This window comes from Molossus molossus, unplaced genomic scaffold, assembly GCF_014108415.1.
Source record: "Molossus molossus isolate mMolMol1 unplaced genomic scaffold, mMolMol1.p scaffold_m16_p_5, whole genome shotgun sequence".
NCBI lineage: Eukaryota > Metazoa > Chordata > Mammalia > Chiroptera > Molossidae > Molossus > Molossus molossus.
Genome location: NW_023425388.1, coordinates 116,192,046 through 116,214,081, shown reverse-complemented (window position 1 = coordinate 116,214,081; position 22,036 = coordinate 116,192,046). Strand labels below are relative to the sequence as shown.

At 55.6% G+C, this 22,036-nt stretch overlaps 1 protein-coding gene across 1 annotated transcript in view; it reads left to right on the top strand.

Annotated features, from left to right (window-relative positions):
- Positions 1-245: 245 nt before the first annotated feature.
- The window catches only part of MINDY4B (MINDY family member 4B), a 34,208-nt gene continuing 12,417 nt past the window's right edge, over positions 246-22,036 (top strand). Inside the window, exons 1-10 of the mRNA XM_036242535.1 lie at positions 246-358; positions 565-592; positions 2,195-2,362; positions 8,857-8,976; positions 9,662-9,753; positions 12,398-12,563; positions 13,455-13,520; positions 17,458-17,528; positions 19,467-19,539; positions 20,316-20,474. Coding sequence (XP_036098428.1) covers positions 246-358; positions 565-592; positions 2,195-2,362; positions 8,857-8,976; positions 9,662-9,753; positions 12,398-12,563; positions 13,455-13,520; positions 17,458-17,528; positions 19,467-19,539; positions 20,316-20,474 — 1,056 coding nt within the window. The remainder of the gene's footprint in view (positions 359-564; positions 593-2,194; positions 2,363-8,856; positions 8,977-9,661; positions 9,754-12,397; positions 12,564-13,454; positions 13,521-17,457; positions 17,529-19,466; positions 19,540-20,315; positions 20,475-22,036) is intronic.

The following is a 22,036-nucleotide window of genomic DNA, read 5'->3' as shown; positions in this document are numbered from 1 at the left end:
GTTTATAGATGTGCCTTGGATTAAACATTCATGGCCTCTGTACGGAACACAAATATGCGCAGGGTTCCATCTCTAATGAAAGTTTAATTGTGGTCTGCCAGCAGGGGACCCGGGGCCCAGGGCACAGGCTGGTCAAGAGCAGGGGCAGCGCTGTGCACCTGCCACCTGAGCCGCGGGCCCTCTCGAGCCCCAGACCTCCCGGCTGCGCCGATCCCTTCTTCCAGCTCCTTCTGGGGCACAGCTGAATGGCTGAGGCGCTCTCGGACCGGGAGCCGAGCTCCCCGGGGCTGGATCTGGAGGAGATAAGTAGGAAGATTTCTTTCCTCGACAAATGGAGGGACATCTTTAGTTATCACAGGTGAGCTGGTCTCGTTTTCCCACTTTTCTGGCGCCGAAGGGACGGTCGGCGTTTCGGTGCGCAGCCTCTGAGCCTGCTACGTGAGCAGACTCCGTTCCGGATTCACGCGGACAGCCCTCCGGGTGCAGCTCTGCAGCACGAGGTTTGCGGATGAGAGGGTCGAACGGGGTGAGCCATTTTCTTGATGTCTTCTCTTTCATTTTTAGGTTGGGAAGCAGTAACACAGCTCCTCAGGTAATTACTGTTCTCAAAGCGTTGCCCTCTTCAAACAGCCGTGTTCACAGCGCGATCCACGTGGTCCACGCCCGTAAATGCCACGCAGCCACGGATCACTTCACGTGCAAGAACATAAAACCAGAACGCCTGTGGAAAACCCTCTCTTCTACTCTCTTTTATCGTAAAAATCACTTCCTACTTTTAAGAGCTACTTCTCGTTAGCAGCGCCGTACGGTTATCATTTTAGAAAAAAGTGATGCCGGGATCCAGCTCCCCCACGTGAGCAAGGACGCCGGTTCTGACGGCCAAGCGCTCAGCGTCCCTGAACAAGGGTCGTTTTGAAGACTTATCTTTATTCGGCTTCTGAGAAATTGTTTTCCCTCACCGTTTCCAAAGGAGAGGAGGGTGACTAAATTCTGCTGCTAAAAAGTTATTTTAAAATCTGTTATGCAATATAAGATTTAAAAAGGAGGTTTGTATCTCATGTCGCCTGAGAAGGGTAGAAGGTGACAGACTTCGTATTTCAGATACGAATTCAGTCACTAAACGAACACAGCACAAAATATTAGGGTGATTTGCAGTCGTATAGGATATGATCAGACAATTGAATTATTACTATTTTAACCATAACACTAAAGTATCCTGCCCCAAGTAACCTGTGATCAAAAGCCTTATTTGTGTTACTTCCTGAACCGTGGTCTAAATTAGAATCAGGAGATAGGGATTCTGTTTCAGTCCTGGGAGTATTAAGTGGAGCTAGTTGCCACTTGGGGGAATAAAATACTTAAATGACAAAACAATTTTTGAAAGAAGAAAATAATAATAATAAATGGCACGATATGCCTTACGGAGGTGGGGGAACCCCACCGGCACTAAGGGAAAGATTTTCCATTTGATTTACAAAACGCATCTTATCCCATCAGTAGTCTGTGGCTTGGATGCTGTATTTCTGAGATAAGAAGGCATCTGTGCCTCTAGGGATCCAAAACACTAAGTAGGCAGTTTCTTTCATGCTTCAGCTACGAATAGGGCAGATTTCTCTCGTGACCTGCGTGTAGAAGTTAAGTACATTGGAAGAAGAGTTGATGTTCCCGTATATTTAGATGCCATAAAATCAGTCAAGAAAAACAAAAATAGATTTTTTTTTTTCCTTGAAGATGAGACGTGAATTTTTTTAAGGAAGGAAATTACTCTCACTTAGTGGGAAAGAGAATGAAAAGGACCTGACTTCGTTTATTGGCCAGTTAATATAATGACAAACACCGGGAAGATCCATCCACTACTCATGAAATGCTGTCCCCTCAGAACCAGACCCAGTGACATTTATGTTCTTCTCCAAACATAATTTCATGTCAAGGTCTTGATAGCATTAATTATGTTTCCATAGTTACATTTAACCTCTTCCAGTCCCATCGAACTTGTGAGAAACCCCTTTGACACAGACCCTGGGAGGTGCCTGCCTCTTTTATTGCTATGTAGCACGATTTTCAGGCATCTTGAAAGAGGAGACAGCATTTTCTGGGGGGAAATGTATAATTTCAGAGAGAAAGAAAGGAAAGGTTGGGGGGAAGCCGGCACAGCTCTGTCTGCTTTGTCTTTTGGTGGCTGCTTTGTACACAGAACCATGAAGACAGCCCCGTGTCTGCAGATAAAAGGGGAGATGGACCAGCACTACCTCAGCCCAAAGGACAAGGACACTTGCCTCCAAGTGGCCTTTGTTCCGTTGCCAAGCGCTGGATCACCCCTACAAAACCGGGCGGCCTCCCTGTCTCCCCGCCGATGGCCACAGTGAGTGCGACTTGTCAATTAAACATGAAACGAAACGTAATCTTCCCCCAACGGCGGGGCCGGGACATCTTATCTGCTGTCCCGGGAGAGCGTTCTCGAAGATGAAACCACCCGCGTCTGTTATTAGTAAAAGGAGAATAGAGTTAAAATGACTTATTTATAGGGTTTTTCAAGGACACTGGTGATGTTACAGTCTTCCTCCCAAACGCTGAGTCTCTCCGTGTCCTCGCTTTGACAGTTAAGCGTGAGGGAGTTAAAGTCACAAGAGTGGCTGTGGGGGTCGGGTGGGTCAGCCAGTGAGTGCTGGCGTCCAGGGGTGAGACGGAGCCTGTCCGGGGTGGGCAGGAGGAAGGGGGGTCCTGTGCCAGGCTTAGTTCCAGGGCAAGAGCTGACCTCAGGACAGGAGGGCTTCCTCGGGCTGCCAACGGGTCTGCAGGCTCGAAAAGAACCCGGCACGAGAGGATCCAAGTGGATCTGGAAGCAGCTGGCCCTAAGGACCCTTTGCTCATTTCAGATCTTGGCCAGGGTGGGGTGCGGGGCTGAGATGGAGACCCAAGGAGCGGGCAAACCCAGCAGCACCGTTGGCACAAACAAGCCAGGGCTGGGGCAAGGCCTCAGCAAACGTCCAGAGGAGCCGCTGTCGTGCTCCAGAGGCCGCTGGGAGCTGGGGCAGCTCAGCCTGGGGGGAGCCAGGGGAACAGGACCCGCGTGGGTGAGAGAGCCCTCCAACGGTGCGGCCCTCCACTGTAGCCCCCACATTCTCCTCACACCCCAACTTCACAGGGACCTGCCCCGGGGGCCGGAGGACAAAAGGAGGAAGACTAGTTCCTTCCAGAGCACCGGCTGCCCTGCCCCTGGGCATGGGCGCAGACACCCCCGTGAGGCTGCCCGGCCCGCCTGTGCCTACAGCCCAGGGCCGCTGCTGCCCAGGGGTCGAGGGGACCTGGAACCCCTCCGGGGACACCGCACAGGCTCCACCTGCTGCTTCTTTGTAACCCTCACCGGGGATGTTCGTTGATTTTAGAGAAAGGAAGGGAGGGAAAGAGAGAGAGAGAGAGAGAGAGAAACATTCATCAGTTGTCTCCTGTCTGCGCCCTGACCGGGAATCGAACCCACAACCTTTTGAGGTACAGGACAACGCTCCAACCCACTGAGCAACCTGGCCGGGGCTGCACCTGCTTCTTGAGCACAGGGGCCGAGCTGCCCGACCTCATGTTTCCTACTCTGGACGTAGCTGTGCCGAAGCTCCTGGGATGAAACATCACCAGACCAGGGCCTCCCGCGCCTGCTCCCCATCAGGCAGTGTCACAGGTGCGCCGTCGGGTTTGCCCCACGATGTACTGGGGGCCTGTCTCCTCTTCCTCATCACAAGTCCCTCCGCCTCAGTCCACCTGCTCTCCCCTGCTCAAACGCCAGAGGTCAGAAGACAGGTCAGCAGGGATCTCAGGAGAGGCTGTGCCTCCCAGCCCTGGGTGGCGCCTTCGCTCGGTCTTCGGTACCTGGCGAATCCTCCCCTTTGGGGGAAGAAGGCAGTGACACCTCCTCCTCCTAGGGTGCAGCCTCCCGGGTCCTAGGAACACACGTCAGGGCAGCTAGCTGTATTTTACGGGACAAGATCGTGTTTTTAATGAACACTCTCTAATACGGTGTTGGTCTCTGAAATAAACTCCCGAGGAGAACGTCATTTTAAAATGTGTGTGTATCTGGGAAGAGGCTGCTTTGCGTGTGAAAGAGAGAAGCCTAGGACTCTGCTGGCATTGCCGTGTGTGCACACAGAAATCCCCGGGGAGTCCCTGACGGGGAGCCCTGGGCCACTGGGCGACAAGGGGCACGGGGCGGGGGGGTCCTTCTCAGCTGCCTTCTTACACTCTGGATTTTGAACCGTGTGAATGTGCAGTCTATTTTTAAAAACACACATACAGATTTTTAAAATAGCAAAAAGCATTTGCAGATGCCTCCCAGAGTCTCCCAGTCTCTCTGCAGGTCCCTGGGTTCTGCGGAGGCAGGAGTCCGGGCCTGAACCCCCGCTTTCCTGCCGAGGCCCTGGCGGCACAATGGGGGCCTCCCCACGGGCTCCCCCAGGGCAGCCCTCTCCCTGTGGAAAGGCTGGGGGACGAAGAACCCGGACCACTCTCGCCCGAAGCCGACCGAGGGGGTGTTAGGGGAGCCCCGGAGGTAGAGATGATTGACTTTTCTTTAAAAGAATATATTTGGTCCGTTTCCCTTATGCGGCCCGATGACAGCGTGTCCCTTCGACAGCGGCAGCACTGAACGCACCTGGCACGGGGCCGCGAGGAGCCCTGGGACTCTGAGTCCCCGTGTCCCGGGGGGCAGGGCGGCTGCCTGCGAGGTGCAGAGCTGGGGAGCCCCGAGCCCCGCTGGGGCATGACTCTGTCGCTGGTCTGCGGCTTTCTCCCCAGCTCCCTGTGTGAAGTGGGGATCGCGGGATTTCCTGACGTTGGCACCCACTCCGCTGGGAACCTGCTCAGAAAGTAGGGGTGGGCCAGGCACCTCGGGTACCCCTGCTTTTCCCAGATCCCCGGTTTCTCCCCTTTTTGTTGCTGATATTACAGCCTTCTTCCTCCCTCCAACCGAACATCTTACGGTGTGTGTACGGGGGGGACACTGCCCCAGACCGCTGACCCCTGGTTTGTGGACAGGGAGGGGGGCCCTGCTCTGGCTTCTACCCGGAGTTGTCCAGGCCCTTCTCCGGGGCCAGCCTGGAGCACACTCCTGTAACGGCTCATTATCAGCAGCCGGTGAACAAACCGCGGTGTGTTGGCGACACCGCCCAGCGGGTCGGACTGGAAGCGTAATGCTGGGAGGTCAGCGATTCTGGGGGGACCCAGGTGAAGCTGTAACAGAGGATAACGGGCAAAGCCATGGCTTTGGGGGAGCAGGGGGCGCAGGCTGGTGGCCCCAGCATGGGTCTGGCCAATGGATGGGCCCCAGGAGATGTTCATTGACTTCATTAATCCACTGCTCCGGGTGACCCCGAGACAGGCACCTGTGTGGGGTGGGGGTGCCATCCCAGGGCCGCTTCAGAGTGCTCTCGAGTCTTCTCTGTCTGCTGCTGCAGGAGACTGGCCGAGGGGCTCCCTCCTCCTCGGGCTTCCTGCCCAGTCTGTCCGTCTGTCTGGTGGGAGCCATGGAGGGAGCCTGGCGGTGGGGGGGGGTCAGGTTTGCACAGCTGGCCGGTCCCCTCCTCCGGTGCAGTTCAGGTGACCGCTCCTCCCCCTTCAGGTTCAGGGTGCACAGAGACTTCTGCCTATAGCCCGGGGACCCTGCATTAGCGTGTCCCCATATGTGGTCCACATCTTGGAAAATAGTTTCTGCGTTACACTCTCCTAGTTGTCCTGGCTGGTTTGGCTCAGCGGTTGGAGCGTCGGCCCGCGGACCAGAGTCTCAGGTGTGATTCCAGCCAAGGGCACGTCTTTGGTTGTGGTTCATCCCCGACCCTGGTTGGGGTCGTGTAGGGGGCAGCCAGTCAATGTGTCTCTCTCACGTCAATGTTTCTCTCTATCTCTATCTCTATCTGAAGATAAATGGAAAAATATCCTCGGGTGAGGATTAAAAAAAACTTTCCTCGAGTTAACTGTCCCGACTCCAGAGAGCCCATCTCCTGCTGGGACCCAGACGGGGGTGCCCGTCGGCAGGGTGGCACTGGGGTCCTGGCGCTGCCATTTACTAACTGTGAGCCTGGGTACCCCGACTGCTCTGGGCCTCCAGTCCTGTAGCTGTAAAACGAAAGGGTCGAATTAGACTTTTTAAAATTATTCAGCACATGCTCGTGGTGAGCTGCTCTGTGCCCGGCGCTGTGCCCAGCGCTGTCCCGACCTGGACAGATCCGTGCGAGCCAGTCAGCGGAGCCCGAGCCTGGCTCTCTGTCGCACGGGCTGAGACTCACTAACTCTGAAATCCTGGGTCCAGGACGGTCCCGTCATTGTTAAGGCAAGAAAAGATTTAGGGATGGGGCTTCAAACAGAATGACCTCACTTCCTGTTGTCCGGGGGAGGGGGGAGGGGAAGAGGCCTGGACAGGACCAGGTTGTCACAGGGAAACTCTAAGCCCAGGGACAGGGACAAAGCAGTGGGGGTAAGGAAAGTAAACCTGGTGTGTGTGTGTGTATTAATGACCGTCGTCATTATCATCGTCACAGGAACCAAGAAAGAGATATTCATGACAAACCCGAGAAAACGAACAAAGTGAACGAGAAAAGCTATACACGGTGCTGGATGGTATTAAGTAATTATGTGTTTGGTGATTGTAGTAAGTAACAATGACCAGCACAGTCACTCCTTAGGACCACTGACCACGTGTGGCCAGTCACGAGGCAGCCACATACATGTATCGCTGAGCTGTATCAGGTCGACCTTGGTGTAAGTTACAGTTGATGCGCAAGTGGTAACATGAAGGTTCTCTCAGCAGGGGGTCTGGCAGAGAGGCCCGATCCAGGCCTGGGGGGCAGCCTTCTCATCGGGCTTGTGCTCCACGCCTCTTAGTCTCAACAGTCGTAATGCCCACGTTCACACACGGCGCCCCCTTCCTGCCGGGCTGCAGCCTCGTTCCGTCTGGTGCGGACGGGCTTCCCCGCACAGGTGGTCCCGCGCAGACAGGCTGTTTCCACGGAGGGAGTAGCGCCCTCCGCTGACGCGGCGCGCCCGGCCCCAGAGCCCGGGTCCGCCCCTCTGCTCTTTCAAGGGTAGCCCAGGTGGGGCCCAGCAGGGATGCTCCTCATTTGGAAGAAGCAAATGAAGTCTTTAAGCTTGGACCTGTCCGAGCCCACGTGGTCCGTAGGGAGCACAGCTGGGCTTCGCCACCCCGGTCGGCAGTCTGCCTTCTGAGCTAGGTAGCCTGATGTCAGGGAACCACTTTCTGTCATTTCCGATCCTCTGCTAGGGGTGTCCTGAGTGGGTGGCCCTCTTTCGCCATGGTACCCACGGAGTCTGTGTCTTCTAAGAGCAACCTCTGCGCCCCTCTGCTGCTGTCCTTGACTTGCACCCGGGATCGAAGCTGAGGCAGAGCAGTGGTGTCAAAACAGGCAAAACCCCTGCTCCGTTTCCCCACCTGGGTGACCTTCGGCAAATACTTCTCTGTAAAAGGGGATCATAGTGTACCCACCTCCAAGAAGTAAATTAACATAATGAAGGTAAAGCACTAAGCCCCGTGCCTGGTGTATAGAAATGTTCGGTAAATGCTAGATGTCATTTTTCAGCTTAGCTGAAATGCCACCTCTTCCATGCAGCCTTCCTGAATACTTCAGTCCGAGGTTCTCTCTCCTTCCTTTGTTCTTTCGTGGTACTCCGCACCTGACTTACGGAACCTCACACCTGTGTCTTTTTTTTTTTAATCCTCACCCGAGGCTATTTTTCTTTTTTTTTTTTTAAATGTAATTTTTTTTTTCCTTCATTGATTTTAGAGAGAGGAAGGGAGAGGGAGAGAGAGATAGAAACATCGATGAGAGAGAATATTAATGGGCTGCCTCCTTCATGCCCCCTACTGGGGATCAGGCCCACAACCTGGCCATGTGTCCTGACTGGGAATCAAACTGGTGACCTCTTGGTGCAGGGGTCGATGCTCAACCACTGAGCCACACCAGCTGGACTATTTTCATATTTATCTTCAGATAGAGTGGGAGGGACAGAGAGGGAGAGAAAGGGAGAGGGAGAGAAACATTGATGTGAGAAAGACACATCGACCGGTTGCCTCCTGCATGACCTGGACCAGGGCCAGGACTAACCGCCACCGAGGTACATGCCCTTGGCCGGAATCAAACTCGTGACTCATTGGTCTATGGGACGACGCTCTAACCATTGAGCCCAACCAGCCAGGGCCACACCTGTGTCTTATCCATACTTGTGGGTGGCAGAGGTTTTACGCATCTACCTCCCACACAGGACCTGGCACACGCTACACGATAAATGCATCTCTGATTATGGGTGGGTTTCCTTTTTTCACGTGTTTGGTGTATAAAGTTCGTTTCCATTTTTCTGGGAAGCCTTCGGAAACAGTTTCCACTCTCAAGGTCCTACCGAGTATGCAGGAAAAGCTAAAGATTCTGGAGCAAGAGAACAGAGATGCTTGTGCGGCATCATCGAAGCCACTACTGCACTCAGGCTAGACACGCAGAACCCCGTCTGTCCCTTTCGTCCCGGAGCAAGTCGTGAATGTGGGGACACAGGCACAAGGACAGAGCGCAGCCCGGCGTGTACCTGGGGGGGGGGGGCACGGCCAGCAGTGACAAGGGACGCAGACACCAGGGACATAAGTCAAACAGGTGTGTGGTTGACACAGAGCCTTCAGGATGAAATAGCCTATGTGAACCGGAAGCGAAGCTTTTGCCCAGGACTTGACAATAAAGTAGAGAAATGGACTAACGTGTACCCCACACGTAGGAAGGGGACAGGCCCACCTCCACACCTAACTCAGGACTGACTGATGGGGGGTCTCAGATGATCTTTCTTTGCTCAAACTGTCTCCATCCCCCTTTTCAGAAGCTGCGGCAGAGCCTCTTTGGAAATACGGTCCATGTCTTCAGCCCCGACTGGAAGAGGGCCCGTTTCAGCTTCCACAAACCTTTTTCTGACCTGGCTTTCGCCTTGGAAGTGGGAGAGGTAATACAGGTGACCACCGAAGGTCCCAATTCCACGTCCCTTCTCTGTGTCCCCTCCATCCCCACCCCCGCGAACACATGCTATCACTGCCACCACCTGCACACACACGGTCACTTAAAATGCGAGCTTGAACAAGAACAGACTGTCTTGCAGTGACAACAAGCTATCTGGGTGGTAGCAAAGACTCAAACTTCCTTTTCTCCTCCTTCCATCTTCTAACGCCTCGGTCTCCTCGCTCTTTCTCCACGTCCTGCGCACCCCCGGGGATTTACAGGCAGGAGGAGATCTAGCAACTTCCTGTGGCTTGTTTCAGTAATTCATGTCATTGATCACCAGTCACGTAGAATCTCAAGAGCTGGCCATCTAGTTCCTTCCTTCCTCCAAACGGACAAGCTCGATGTGACGCAGGGGCATTGTGGAGGCAAGGTGGAGGGGGCCCATATCCCCAGGGGCCCGTCTATGGGGTCCACAGAGAAGCCGGTCACTGCAGATTCTAGCCTGGCGGAGCCCACAGGGAGGGTTGGCACGGCGTCCGATGCCCTTGCTCAGCCTGGGGGAAAGAGCCACCAAGGACAACGGTGCAGGGCACCCGTCCGCAGGAGCCCCCTCTGCAGCGTCAGCCCTGAGGCGCCCCACTGTGATTGTACCGCCCTGCACCAGCCTCTTGGTCCACCTTCCCCTCCAGGGCGGAGCTCGAAGCATCCAGATGGCCGTGCAGGGCTCCATCATCAACTACTTGCTGTTTCCCCGGAAGGAGAAAGACTGCCGCTTCCGCAGGTAAGAGGCCTCTGAGAAGTACTTGGAAGAGTTATTATTTCCTGAGAACCTTTATGCGCTAAATAATCGCAGCGGAAAGTCCCCTGGATCCCCTCAGGAAGGTGACTAGCTCGGGAGCCGGGAGTGGGGCTGGTCCTCCCGCGGGGCTGGACCGTGACCAGGAGGGCCTCCGGCAGTCACTCTCAAGTCCGGCTGCAGAATGACTGACAGCTGTCGCCTCTGCAGCAGACCACCCTGCCGGGCAGAACTGAGCACCAGGCCCCAGGTGGACGTCCCTGACCATTTTAATGGGAGCGTCAACCCAGCAATTCCAGGGAGGAGCTAAAGGGGAGAGCCTGAGAGGAAGGAGGAACCCTCCTGCCCTACCGGGCTGCCAAAGGGCAGTGTTTGGCAGTTGCCTATTTAAAACATCGGTTCAAATCACTTTCTTCTTAGAAGTTAAACAACCCTGTCCTTTGCAAAGCTCTGTGCTTGGTATCAGAGAAAAGATAAACCAGGGAAAAGCATCTCTCTGCCCTCCAGCAAGAGAAGCTAGCCCCCCAAAATGGGACTAAATGGACAGTATATTCCAAGGTGGTGAACAGGCAGGTGCCCGGAAGCCGAGCAGAGCTGGGAACTCCCTCCGCGGGGGTGGGAGGCAGGGTGGCGAAGGAGAAGCTGAGGGGAAAGAGGGTTTCCGGGGGAACCCCAGGTCCGGGGGAGCTCTGCGGGGTCACTGCCCCACCTGCAGCCGTGTACCTCCAGCCTCGGCATTGGCCAGGGGCCACCCTGCAGGAGGGCGTAGCTCCCGGTCCGGCCAGGTGCCTCCAGTTCCGCAGGGAAAGGAGCCGGTAGAAGCCAGCGGCAAGTTCTGGAAGCAAGCAGCTGGGAGCCACACCCCCCACCAAGTCAAAGGGGTCCCAGGAAACCCAGACGGGACACACACAGCACCTGGGGCACGAGGGTGAAGCATTTAACACAGTCCTGGCACGTGGCGAACATGAAACAGCTGGGAAGGAGTGACTGCTTCGGTGCACCAGCCCCGCGGAGCCTTCCGGAACCTTCCCAGCCCGCGATCTCTCTGCCGTCCTCAGAGCCCGCTCTTGACTCTCACCCGCCCCGCCAGGGCTTCGGCTGAGGCTCCTGGTCACGCGCGTCTGTGCTGCGCAGACCGAGGCGGACTCTATGCATTCCTGCTGGGTTCACTAACAGAACTGCGTGTTTCGTCGTCAGGACAACGGCTGTCAACATGACACATGAGAAGACGGGCAGAGGAACAGTCTGCCACGTAGAGACGCCCCGTCCCCGAATGGTGGAGCTGAGATTAGTACTCGGGGGGCGGGGGAGTGGCTGGTCAAGAGCAGGGAGGCGGGAGCCGGACTGCGGTTCAGGTCACGGCTCAGCTGCTGCAGAGACGCGTGGCCGGGCGAGTCTCAGCCTCTGGTCTCCAGCCTTCACCTCCTCGAGGGGAGAAGCGTCACCTCCCAGGTGCTGTGAGGACTGAAGGAGGGGCCGTGGGGAGTGCTCAGGTGTGCTGGGCACACAGCCGGGTGGGGGAAGCCCGGGTGAGTCAGGGCCAGGGGAAGGCGGGCTCAGCGCTGCACGGGTGTGGTCGGGGGTGTCATGGGGTGTGGTCGGGGTGTGGCCAGGGTGTGGTTGGGGTGTGGCCAGGGTGTGGTGGGGGTGCGGTCAGGGGTGTCATGGGGTGTGGTCAGGGTGTGGTCGGGGTGTGGCCAGGTTGTGGTGGGGCGTGGTCGGGGTGTGGCCAGGGTGTGGTGGGGTGCAGTCAGGGGGTGTCATGGGGCATGGTCGGGGTGGGTGTAGCTAGGGTGTGGTCGGGGGTGCGGTCAGGGGGTGTCATGGGGTGTGGTGGGGGTGCGGTCAGGGGGTGTCATGGGGTGTGGTCGGGGTGTGGTCAGGGTGTGGTCGGGGGTGCGGTCAAGGGTGTCATGGGGTGTGGTGGGGGTGCGGTCAGGGGGTGTCATGGGGTGTGGTCGGGGTGTGGTCAGGGTGTGGTCGGGGGTGCGGTCAGGGGGTGTCATGGGGTGTGGTCGGGGTGGGTGTAGCCAGGGTGTGGTCGGGGGTGCGGTCAGGGGGTGTCATGGGGTGTGGTTGGGGTGTGGTCAGGGTGTGGTCGGGGGTGCGGTCAGGGGGTGTCATGGGGTGTGGTCGGGGTGTGGTCAGGGTGTGGTCGGGGTGTGGTTGGGGGTGCGGTCAGGAGGTGTCATGGGGTGTGGTGGGGGTGCGGTCAGGGGGTGTCATGGGGTGTGGTCGGGGTGTGGTCGGCAGGGCCCCCGTGGGGTGTGCACGCTGAAGGCAGACAAGTGCGTGAGCAAAGGCAGGGTGACAGGAAATGATTTGCTCAGGGACTGGCACCTGTGTGGAGGGCTTGCCAGATGGACATCTGGGAGGTGAAATGGAGAGCGGCTTGGGCTGTGTTACTGGATGAATAGCGGCTCATCCCTGCTGGACTCCAGGAAAGCACAGCGGGGGGACACCACGGGGCGACAGTGCGGGGAGGGGATCCCCGAGAGGAGCTGCAAGGAGGACGCAGGTCCAGTGGCCGCAGAGAGGACAGGCCCTCCAGGGCACCTCACCGTGCGGGCCGATGAAGGAACCAGGGGACAGCCTGCGCCGTGTCCCCACCCCACCTCCTGCCTCGCAGGGTCCCAGCGATCAGCTCGCAGGAGCAGAAGCAGGCCCTGGCTGCCGCACTCGCTGGTGTCCTGTGGGCGGCGGGAGACGCTCAGAAGGCCACCGTCTGTCTTGTCACTGAGGACACTCACGTCACCCGGACCCCTGACTACTCGGCGGACGGCTTCACGGAGCGGGTGAGTGCAGCCTGTCCGTGCGGCTGGAGGCGGGCAGCACTGGGCTCAGCGTGGAGGGGAAGGTGGCCCACCCTTGCCCGGCATCTCTGTGGCCCAAGGCGCCGCCCAAAGAGGTGAGGACCGTGGGCTGTGAGTGATCCATGGTCCTGCTGTGGACTTCTCCTCCCAGAATCCACCCTGATCAAGAACACCCCGCGCCTGAAAGCTTCATAAACTACTCGTGTCCACTCTCATAAACTTAGCTGAATCCCACCTGTTAAGAAAATAATCTGTTTACGCCACTCGATGTGTTCCTTTCACATCGATGTTTCTCTCTCTCTCTGTTCCTCTCTCTCCCTCCCACTCTACCTGAACAAAAAATGGAAAAATGTCCTCGGGTGAGGATAAAAAAAAAAAAGAAAATAATCTGTTACGGTTTTACGGCTCAAGAGATCACATTGATTTAAAACTAAGAGATGTAGCCCAGCTGGTGTGGCTCAGTGGTTGAGCATCGACCCTGCACCAAGAGGTCGCGGGTTCGATTCCCGGTCAGGGCACATGCCCAGGTTGTGGGCTGATCCCCAGTGGGGGGCGTGCAGGAGGTGGCCAGTTGACATTCTCTCTCATCAATGTCTCTGTCTGTCTCTCCCTCTCCCTTCCACTCTCTCTCAAATCAATAAAGAAAATTTTTTTTTTTTAGTAAAATAGAACTGAGGCATGTAAACCTGAGGCCAACAGCACCCAGTTCCCCCCGTGTGTTTCCATCTGGCGTAGGAGACCGCGTTTGCGCTTAGCAGTGCGATTTTGCAATGAAACAAAAATCTCTCTCGAGGTCACAACCGCGAGTGGACACCTTAGAGGTGTAACTTCCGTGCTTCCTTTTCATCCTTACCTTCTCGTCCTGATTTATAGCTCCGGCTGTTTGACGTGTTAGAGCGAGAAGCCACCGAGAAATTCATCTATGACCATTTACAATGCGTAAGTGTTTCAGCGTTGAGATCGTGCTTTTATGTCGAGCCGATCGGACGCGCATCTTCTTCTCTCACAAAGCCTATTTTTAATGATGCTTGTTAAGAAGACCAGGCCATCCTGGGGGCTAAGGAAGGGGGGAATCAAAGAGAGGGAGCCCACCCCACTCGCCCCGCAACCCAGAAAGAGGCACATCAGACACAGGCCCCTTCCTGGCTAATCAAACCCAGGAAATAATACTGTGGAGGGCGCCCGCCAAGGTTTCTTTGTGGGAAGAGCCAACGCTGACGGAGCCTTGCTCGTCTAATGAGTGAAACCCCACGTGGTCGGCAGCGAGGCTGTAGCCCAAACTGTCAAAAGGGCCATTCACACGGACTCTGAGGAAAACACTTCTGGTCTGAAGCGGCGGCCCTGTCCCACCTCTTCCACACCTCGTGTCCCCAGCAGCGGCCCTCGGCCACCCCGTGCGGGCAGGGGACGAAGGACGGGACAGCAGCGGTTGACAGGGACAGCGGTGTGTTTGTGAGACTCCTCCGTGGAGGAAGAATTGGAAGTTGATCTGAAGAAGCGAGACTAGGCTGAGCGGAGAGACCGGAAGCCACACGACTCTGGGCTGTGCCCAAGGGGGACTGTGGTCCGTGGAACTTTCAAGGGCCGTGGAGGCAGAAGACGTGGACATGAGGGCCCGGCCACGCTAACTACATGGGGTCTCGGTGAAACCGGTTCCCCAGGGGGCTCCCCCTCCCGCCACCTCATAGGTCTGTTAGCAGAAGAATGGCCCCCCGAAGACAGCCAGGCCCTAGCCCCTGAACCCGCGAGTGCTACCGTCCATGAAAGGGGAGCTAGGCTGCCAATCGGCTGGCTTGGCAATAGGGAGAGTTACCCAGGTGGGCCCCGCGGCATCACAGGGCCCTGCACGGGGAGGAGGGCGCGGAGGAGCGGAGCAATGAGGTCTGAGAGGAGGGCACCACCCTGTGGCTCTGAGGATGAGGGGGGACCATGAACCAAGGAAGGTGGCCAGGGCCCAGCGCGGGCCGGGAACGCAAACAGGTTCTCCCCTGGGTCTCTGGAGGGAGAGCAGCCCGCTGACGTCTTGACTTTAGCCCCGGGAGACGCCTTCAGACTCCCGACCACCAGGACTGTGAGAGGATGCGTTTCTGTTACGTAAGGTGCTGGACGTGCAGCGATTGGTCACAGCCGCATCGAGACTGTGAGACCTGTATGGCGGACTCTCGTGACCCGACGGGAGATGTTAAGCCAGAAGCCTGCTTAGCGACGCTGCCTCGTGGGCGGGACATGTGCAACGGGGGGCGCAGCTCGAGAGGAGCCGGGGAAGAAATCAGCGACCTTCCCGCTGAAAGGAAAACCTCCCTGCTCTGTCGCCATCTCTTCAACTCAGACCTGGGGGAGTCGGTTCAACAGCAAGGACCCCACATCGGCAAGGGATCCTTAGGGGCTGAGACTCGGGGGGGCAGAGCTGCAGCCCTGGGCAGGCTAAGAGCGGAGCTGGGACCAGGAACAAGTCTCCGCGCACAGGCAGCCTGGGTCAAGCCGACCCAAGCTGACCATCCCCGTAGCCAGTGCTGGGGAGGGGTCAGCACCGTTCCTGAGCAAGGGGGGGGACTCGAAGCATATGCGGGGTAACCCAAAACACATATACACACACAATTAAACAATGTCTGTAGATGCTATTATGTTTTGGACATGAAATGTAGTTTAATAAGCACTGCCTTCAAAGTGCGCCTCCGTGTTTCAGGGCCTCCCTTTACTCTGAAGGGTGCTGCTTGACCAGGGCCTGCTCACTGTGGTCAGCCCCAATTCAGACTGTTACCAGACCCCATTCACTATCAAAATGCACCAGCCCTGTGTCCCAGCTTGGAGCACAGAGGTCAAGCTGGGTCCGAGGGTCCCCTGTGAGCAGCAGTCCTGCTGTTACAGTTGGAATTGCGTCCCCCTAAGAAAAGTGAGTGTAAGTCCTAGCCCCCAGGACCTGTGCACCTGCTCCGGTTGGGAAAGAGGGTCTTTGCGGGTACAATCAGGTTAAAACCAGGTCATGCGGGTTTTGCTATTTCTGTAAGAGGAAAACTGGGGCCTAGACCCAGACGAGCAGGGAGAACACCATGTGGTGGCGGAGGCAGAGGCTGGAGGCAGGCACCTCTCAAACCAAGGGGCACGGGGGACGCCAGCAGCCCCAGAAGCCGGGAAGGTCCAGGGAGGACCCTCCCCCGGGGCCTGCGGAGAAAGCAGGGTCACTCTGACCCTGATGGAAGACTTCCGGCCCCAGAACCAGGAGAGGGAGCGCTCCTATCGTTTTACGTCATTCAAAGTTCTGGCCCTAGAGGGTCAGCCACCTGTCTCTGCAGCATTACCCCACCGGGCGTACATTTTTTAAAGAATCTGAGTCAGCGACAGTCCAAAACAACCAGGAAATCCCACATAAAAACCTGAATGTCCGCTTTTCCCAAGAAAATCGGGAAATCTGGCCGCACCGGACCTGCAACTCGGCACGTCCTCCACGGGCTGGCGACCCCCATCCGACAAGTTGTGACAGACTGAAGGACGTTACCTCGCAGGTACAGAGGACAATGCAGGTGTGATTCCGTTTGAGATGTCGAGACGGGGAGATGACCCTGGTTTATCCCGGTGGGCTCGGATGGCCATGGGCTGCGTAAGGAAAAGGGGAGGGGAGGAGCGGAGGGGGAGGGGACGCAGTGCCGAAGCAAAGGGATAGGGCACCCTGGGCCGAGGAACAAGGATGGCTTCTAGGGACTGGAAATGGGCAGAAAGCAGTCTCCCGAGGGGCCTCCAGGCAGGACACAGGCTTGCCAGCCATCTGAACGGGGCCAGCGATACCCAGGACTCCAGGATGTAAGACAGTAAGTTCACGGGGCTGTGAACCCCGAGTGCGTGGCAAGTTGCTGGGCAGAGTTGGGAAAGACGACCCGAGTCTTCTCGGGCGGCCTGCACGCTCCCTCACCGCCTGCAGCGCCCATCTGGGTGCTGTCTGGCCCCTGGCCTCGGAGTGTGTCCCCCTGCCAGGTCCCAGAGAGCAGAGGGGACGCATGACTCCATACGGAGGAAGCACAGGCATCTTCGTTGAAGCCTTCAGACACAGCGCCTCTCGGGGGGAGGCATCAGCCCCGGCTCCCCAAGGCCAGCCCGGCAGCCTCTCTTTAGCAGGCTGAGTATTAACAAAAACCTGAGGCCAGCGAGTGAGAGGCCCTGAATGTTGGTCGGTCACTTCGGATGTAATCCTGCAGATCAGTCGCCTTCAGAAAGTGCTGAGCAGAAAAGCAACCCGACGAAGAGAAGGGACAGGAGGAGAAATGCCTTAGAGAACTGTAGCTCTAGCACGTCCCAAGAACCGGTGCAGGTGTTTGCATTGTGTCACTAGCTTTGGCAACACACCTGCGGAACAGGTGTTTCTTCTGCAGACAAGGAGATTGCAACTCCAAGACGTTAGATAACTCGGAGTCAGTGAGGAGGAGCCCCGGTTCAGAACCGAGGGCCGCGTACCTACAAGCTGTTTCTATAAAGTCTCTCGACTCCCCTGACTTTCTTGGGGCAACCAGGAGGGTTGCACTGACTGAGGAGAGGCTGGGAAGGGGGGCCGGCCAAGGGCAGCGCTGGGACCTGGGCTCGGAGGCACAGCAGAAAAATGGAGAGGAGAGACACGCTCCATCTGAGCCAGGATTTGCAGAGAATCCGCAGAAGGAAGTAGAAGGGAGAAAGAGAGGCTCAGAGCCAAGAGAAGGAGGGCACCCTGGGCAGGCTGAAGCAGGAAGGGGAATGCCTCTGAGAGGCACCCGGGAAGGAGAGAGCCCCCTGTCCTCGCCTCAGCAGCTAGGAAAGCGATCTCCCGGGCACTGACTCCCTGAGTTCACGCCACAGGTGTACACGCTGCACCGCTTGTAGGCAAACGTGCTTTTCTCTCATTTCCCAACAGTTCGGTGGGGAAGGAAGCCGCGGGGTCATCCTGTTTCTTTACAGCCTGATCTTCTCCAGAACATTTGAAAGGTAAACTCTACAAGTACACGCACAGGTCTATGGCTCTGGGTTCACATAAACCTTGTATCCTGGTGAAGGAAAGTATTTTCATGCATTGGAAATCTGGGTGCAATTTTTTAAAAAAATTTTTTTTTCTTTATTGATTTTAGAGAGGCAAGGAGTGAGAGGGAGAGAGAGAGAAACATCAATGAGAGAGAACACTGACTGGCCGCCTCCTGTGACCCCCACTGGGGATCGGGCCCACAACCTGGGCATGTGCCCTGCTCAGGAATCAAACCGGCGACCTCTTGGTGCAGGGTTGACGCTCAACCACTGAGCCACACTGGCCGGACTGGGTGCAATTTTTTTCTAGTGGATACCCTTCTCTTGCTATGGCCTTTTCCATGGTCAGTTTGGCCATATTAATGGGGGCGCAAGTGTCATCAGAGAAGCTTGAATCTGCTTTTCTGGTGCAGTGGTAGGTTCCTTCCTTTTGTGGTTATAGATATTGGCAGACAACAGAGCGTATGTGTATAATGTTATATAAAATATTGTATTCTTTATATGTGTGATAAAATGGATCCTCGAGTATTTCTTTTGCCCCTGTGATGTGCAAAGGCCTGTTCTCCACACTGTGGGAAACATGAAGAAGGGCAGGTAGGGCCCTGGCCTCCTGTTGGTTCCAGTCGGGGACAGACAAGGCCCCCAACGAGCCTGGGCGCGTCCCAGCTGGTACTGGCTGTGCCCAGTGAGGTGTAGGGACAATGAGTCTACTGGACTCCAGAGGGTTATGGTAGGCAAGGAAGACTTCTTAGAAGCAGACGACTTTCTTCTGGGCTCTGGAAGGAAGGTAAGCTTTGGGGGAAATAGAGGCCCCCAGAGAGAAGAATTACAAGCCCTGAAGCAGTGTCCCTGAAACTGGCCTATTGTATATCACCGTCAGATTTTTGTGGTGTACACGATTACTTGCTTAAGTGTTCTTTAAACCAACACACAATTAAATATCAGCTTCTTTCTCAACGGGACTATTCTTTAAACCATGCATTCATTGTGATAAATAAAATATATATGTATTAAACACATCACTATAAAAATTTTTAAATGCAGTCCGGCCAGTGTGCCTCAGTGGTTGAGCATCGACCCTGCACCAAGAGGTCGCCAGTTTGATTCCCGGTCAGGGCACATGCCCAGGTTGTGGGTCTGATCCCCAGTGGGGGGCGTGCAGGAGGCGGCCGATTGATGTTCTCTCTCATCGATGTTTCCATCTCTCTCTCCCTCTCACTTCCTCTCTCTCTAAAATCAATAAAGAAAAAAAATTATAAAAATTCAAAAATTTTGAATGCCCATATCCTTACCATCCAAAATCATGCCATCCTTGGGACAGCACAGCCCTGAATCACGCCTGATGCTGCCGACACTCATGCTTGGCCCCAGTCTTTAGGTCTTATTCACGGAAGAGCTTGACCTCTGGTCCCGTGAACAGGTCCTGTCAAACAGAACCAGTACTCAGCACCTCCCCCTGGGTGACAGCAGAGCCACATCACACCTTGACCTTAACCTTGTTCGGGGCAGAAGCCCAAGTCTCTGATGACACAGCAGAAGCTGCCCTTCTAGAGCCACGACAGGGGCTCAGCCCCAAGGTGGTGTTTTCCACTGAACAGTCTGTTCGAGTCTGGAGGGCTCACAGGCCACCACCTAAGTCAAGCATCTCTCGTCCCAAAGCAGCGTCTGCGCCGAGCCCAGCAGCAGAGCACGCACAGGACTCTCCCCCACCTCTGCGCTGGCTGCCCCCACCCACACCCACAGCTTTTCCTACGCAGCCCGGTCCTCGTGCTTCCCTGTGAGAAGTGGACATTGGCAGGAACAGTGACGAGCCAGCCTGTGTGACTGCTGCTTTGGTTGGGGGTGCAGGGAGCAGAGGCAGTCACCCTGTCTGACCACATGCTCACGGCTTCTTCCGTTCTGCAGGCTCCAGGGGGACCTGGATGTCTCCACCACGCACCTGTTACAGCCAGGCGCCGGGGGCCTCCTGTGCGGGCAGGTGGGTCGGAAGACTTCGGCTTGCTGTCGTCAAGTCTGACGTAGGCTTTTGTGTTGTTGTTTTTCAATGAAGCCTATTGTCTTAAGTGAAGAGAGATTGAGTTATCTCTGAAGACTAAGATGCCACCCTGAGTTTGTTATCCTATTTAACCTTCCAATTTCCATTGCAATCCTTTCTAGTTTACCTCTGGGAACCCCACATCCCTGATACTCTAGAACCATTAGAAAATACCCTCTTTTTTTGTATTTAATTTACTGGGGCCACACTGGTTAACAAAATTATACAGGTTTCCGGTGCACAGCTCCACAACACATCATCCGTACCCTGTATTGTACTGTGTGTTCACCACCCCGAGTCAAGTCTCCTTCCATCACCGTTTATCCCCCTACACACCCCTCCACCTCTTGAAAATATCTCGCCAAGACCCGCACAGAATCCCCAATAACTGAGAGAGAAGTACTATGAAAACATCTGAGCTTCATGTCTCTGAAATCCTCACTATGGAAACCACGTTTTTAAAAGAAATGGAAAGGGGAAGACAAGTCATGAGATCCGAGTGAGCACACGGGAAATTATGGCGTGTGGCTCAAGAAAAAAGTCAACTGTGGTTTGAGCCCTACCACATGTTCAGGACATGCATCTTTCCAGAATTATGTATTACATTATTTCATTCCTTCCAGTAAGAAAGGTCGTTTTAAAATGATTGTTAAAAACAAAAGAAATTAAGTCCTGTGCCGTGGCTACCGAAATGTGAGTATGTGAGCTGTGTCATCCAGGCGGTTCTGAACTTGATCTTAACGGGGAGAGCAAGTCCGAATGTCTTCGACGGCTGTCAGAACGGGGAGTCTCAGGAGACACTGCGCGGAGTCCTGATGCGCAGTGACGTGGGCTTCCTGCGGTGGCGTAGGGACACCTCAGACGACGTGCTTCCCCAGGTGAGTGTGCCCTGGCCCTCAGCCACACAACCAGAGTGCAAATATTTTGACATTTTTAGGTCTCGCTATTAAAATCTGAGCTTACTTTTACTACTTTCCTGCATATATTCCACCCACTACGCACATACACATGCACACACACACACATGCACACGTACACATGCACACATGCACACGTACACATGCACATGCATACATGCACACACATGCACGCACACAAACACAGAGACTGTCAGGGTCTACACAGAAATATCCAACCCTGTCTGCTTCATACTTTGCTTGATGTACTTTATGTACAAGGAGTCAGTGTCCCCACCCAGCTCCAGGCCCCTTCACAGAAGCCGGCACTGCCAGTAACTGATGGGCATCTTCCCAACCCTTTATTCATGCAAATGGACACATATTCTATCTACTGCTCAACGCTTAAACATATCACTGGGGGGATGGGGGTGGCCCACTTGTCTTGTTGCTGCTGCTGCTGTTTTTCAGTTTCGGTTGCCGTTCGATGCTGTTTCATATCAGTTCAGACGTGCCGCCCAGTGAGAGGGGCCACTTGGCAAACTCCCCTCAGAGGCTTTGCAGCTCGGGGTCTTCACAACCCCGGACGAGCGGAAGGTAGAATCCGCTGCTGCAAAGCACAGCGGCGACTTCAGTAAGATGAGACTCCCTGAAACAACCAGGAGCGAGTGAGAACGTGGATGTACCCACCCGGACCGCAGAGCAGGGATACGTCTGTGCTATTTTCCCAGTGGTTTTCAGCCTGAAACCCAGGGAAGTCAGATTCTGTGCAAAGCAACGAACTGGCCTCGAGGCCAGCTGGGGGGTGTCCAATGTGATGGTGACAGGCTCCCCAGGCACCAGCCCTCGAGGCCCTGCGGCTCAGTGCCTGACCTGTCCCCACCTCCCCTGCTCCCGCTCAGAACCCTCCGCGTGTGCAGGGCCGCACACCTCCACGTCCTGCCGTGTGCACCGTGCCGTCCACCGTCCCCTCCTGGTGGCCCCAGCGTGTGGTGTGAAACCGCATGGCACAGCACACAGACCCTGCGTCTGATGGTGTCAGGACGGTGGTGTGTGGCCGTTGCCGAATTAGCATGTTTCGTGTACAAATGTGTGTTCCAAGTCTGCTTATTACTGCTCAAGGTTGAAATCCAAGTTCATCGCAGAAAGATGAGGACGACAGATAAGCTCAAAGTAAAAAAGACAAACCCAACCCATCACTCGGGCCAATCCTTTCAAAACGCCTCTTCTCTTCCTCTTTCTCATACGCCGTGTCCGTTGTACTCTCCGAAACCTGCCTTTCTCTGCAGCGCGGAGACCTCTGTATGGCCGGGGTCCAGCCCTCGGTAGATCTGATGGCTACGGAGCTCCGCCCTATGGATGGGAAGGGCTGTTCTTTGAGAGCACCCTGGACAAAAGCTGCATTTGTTATTATGATAAAGTCCCTAATCACTTGTTCCAGATATTTGGGGATTCGCCTTAGAATATGTTGCACATGTAACGTCCGCAGCCGAGGGCTCTGTATGTTGCAGAAACCAGTGCTGTGCAGGGACTCCGTTCGGGGA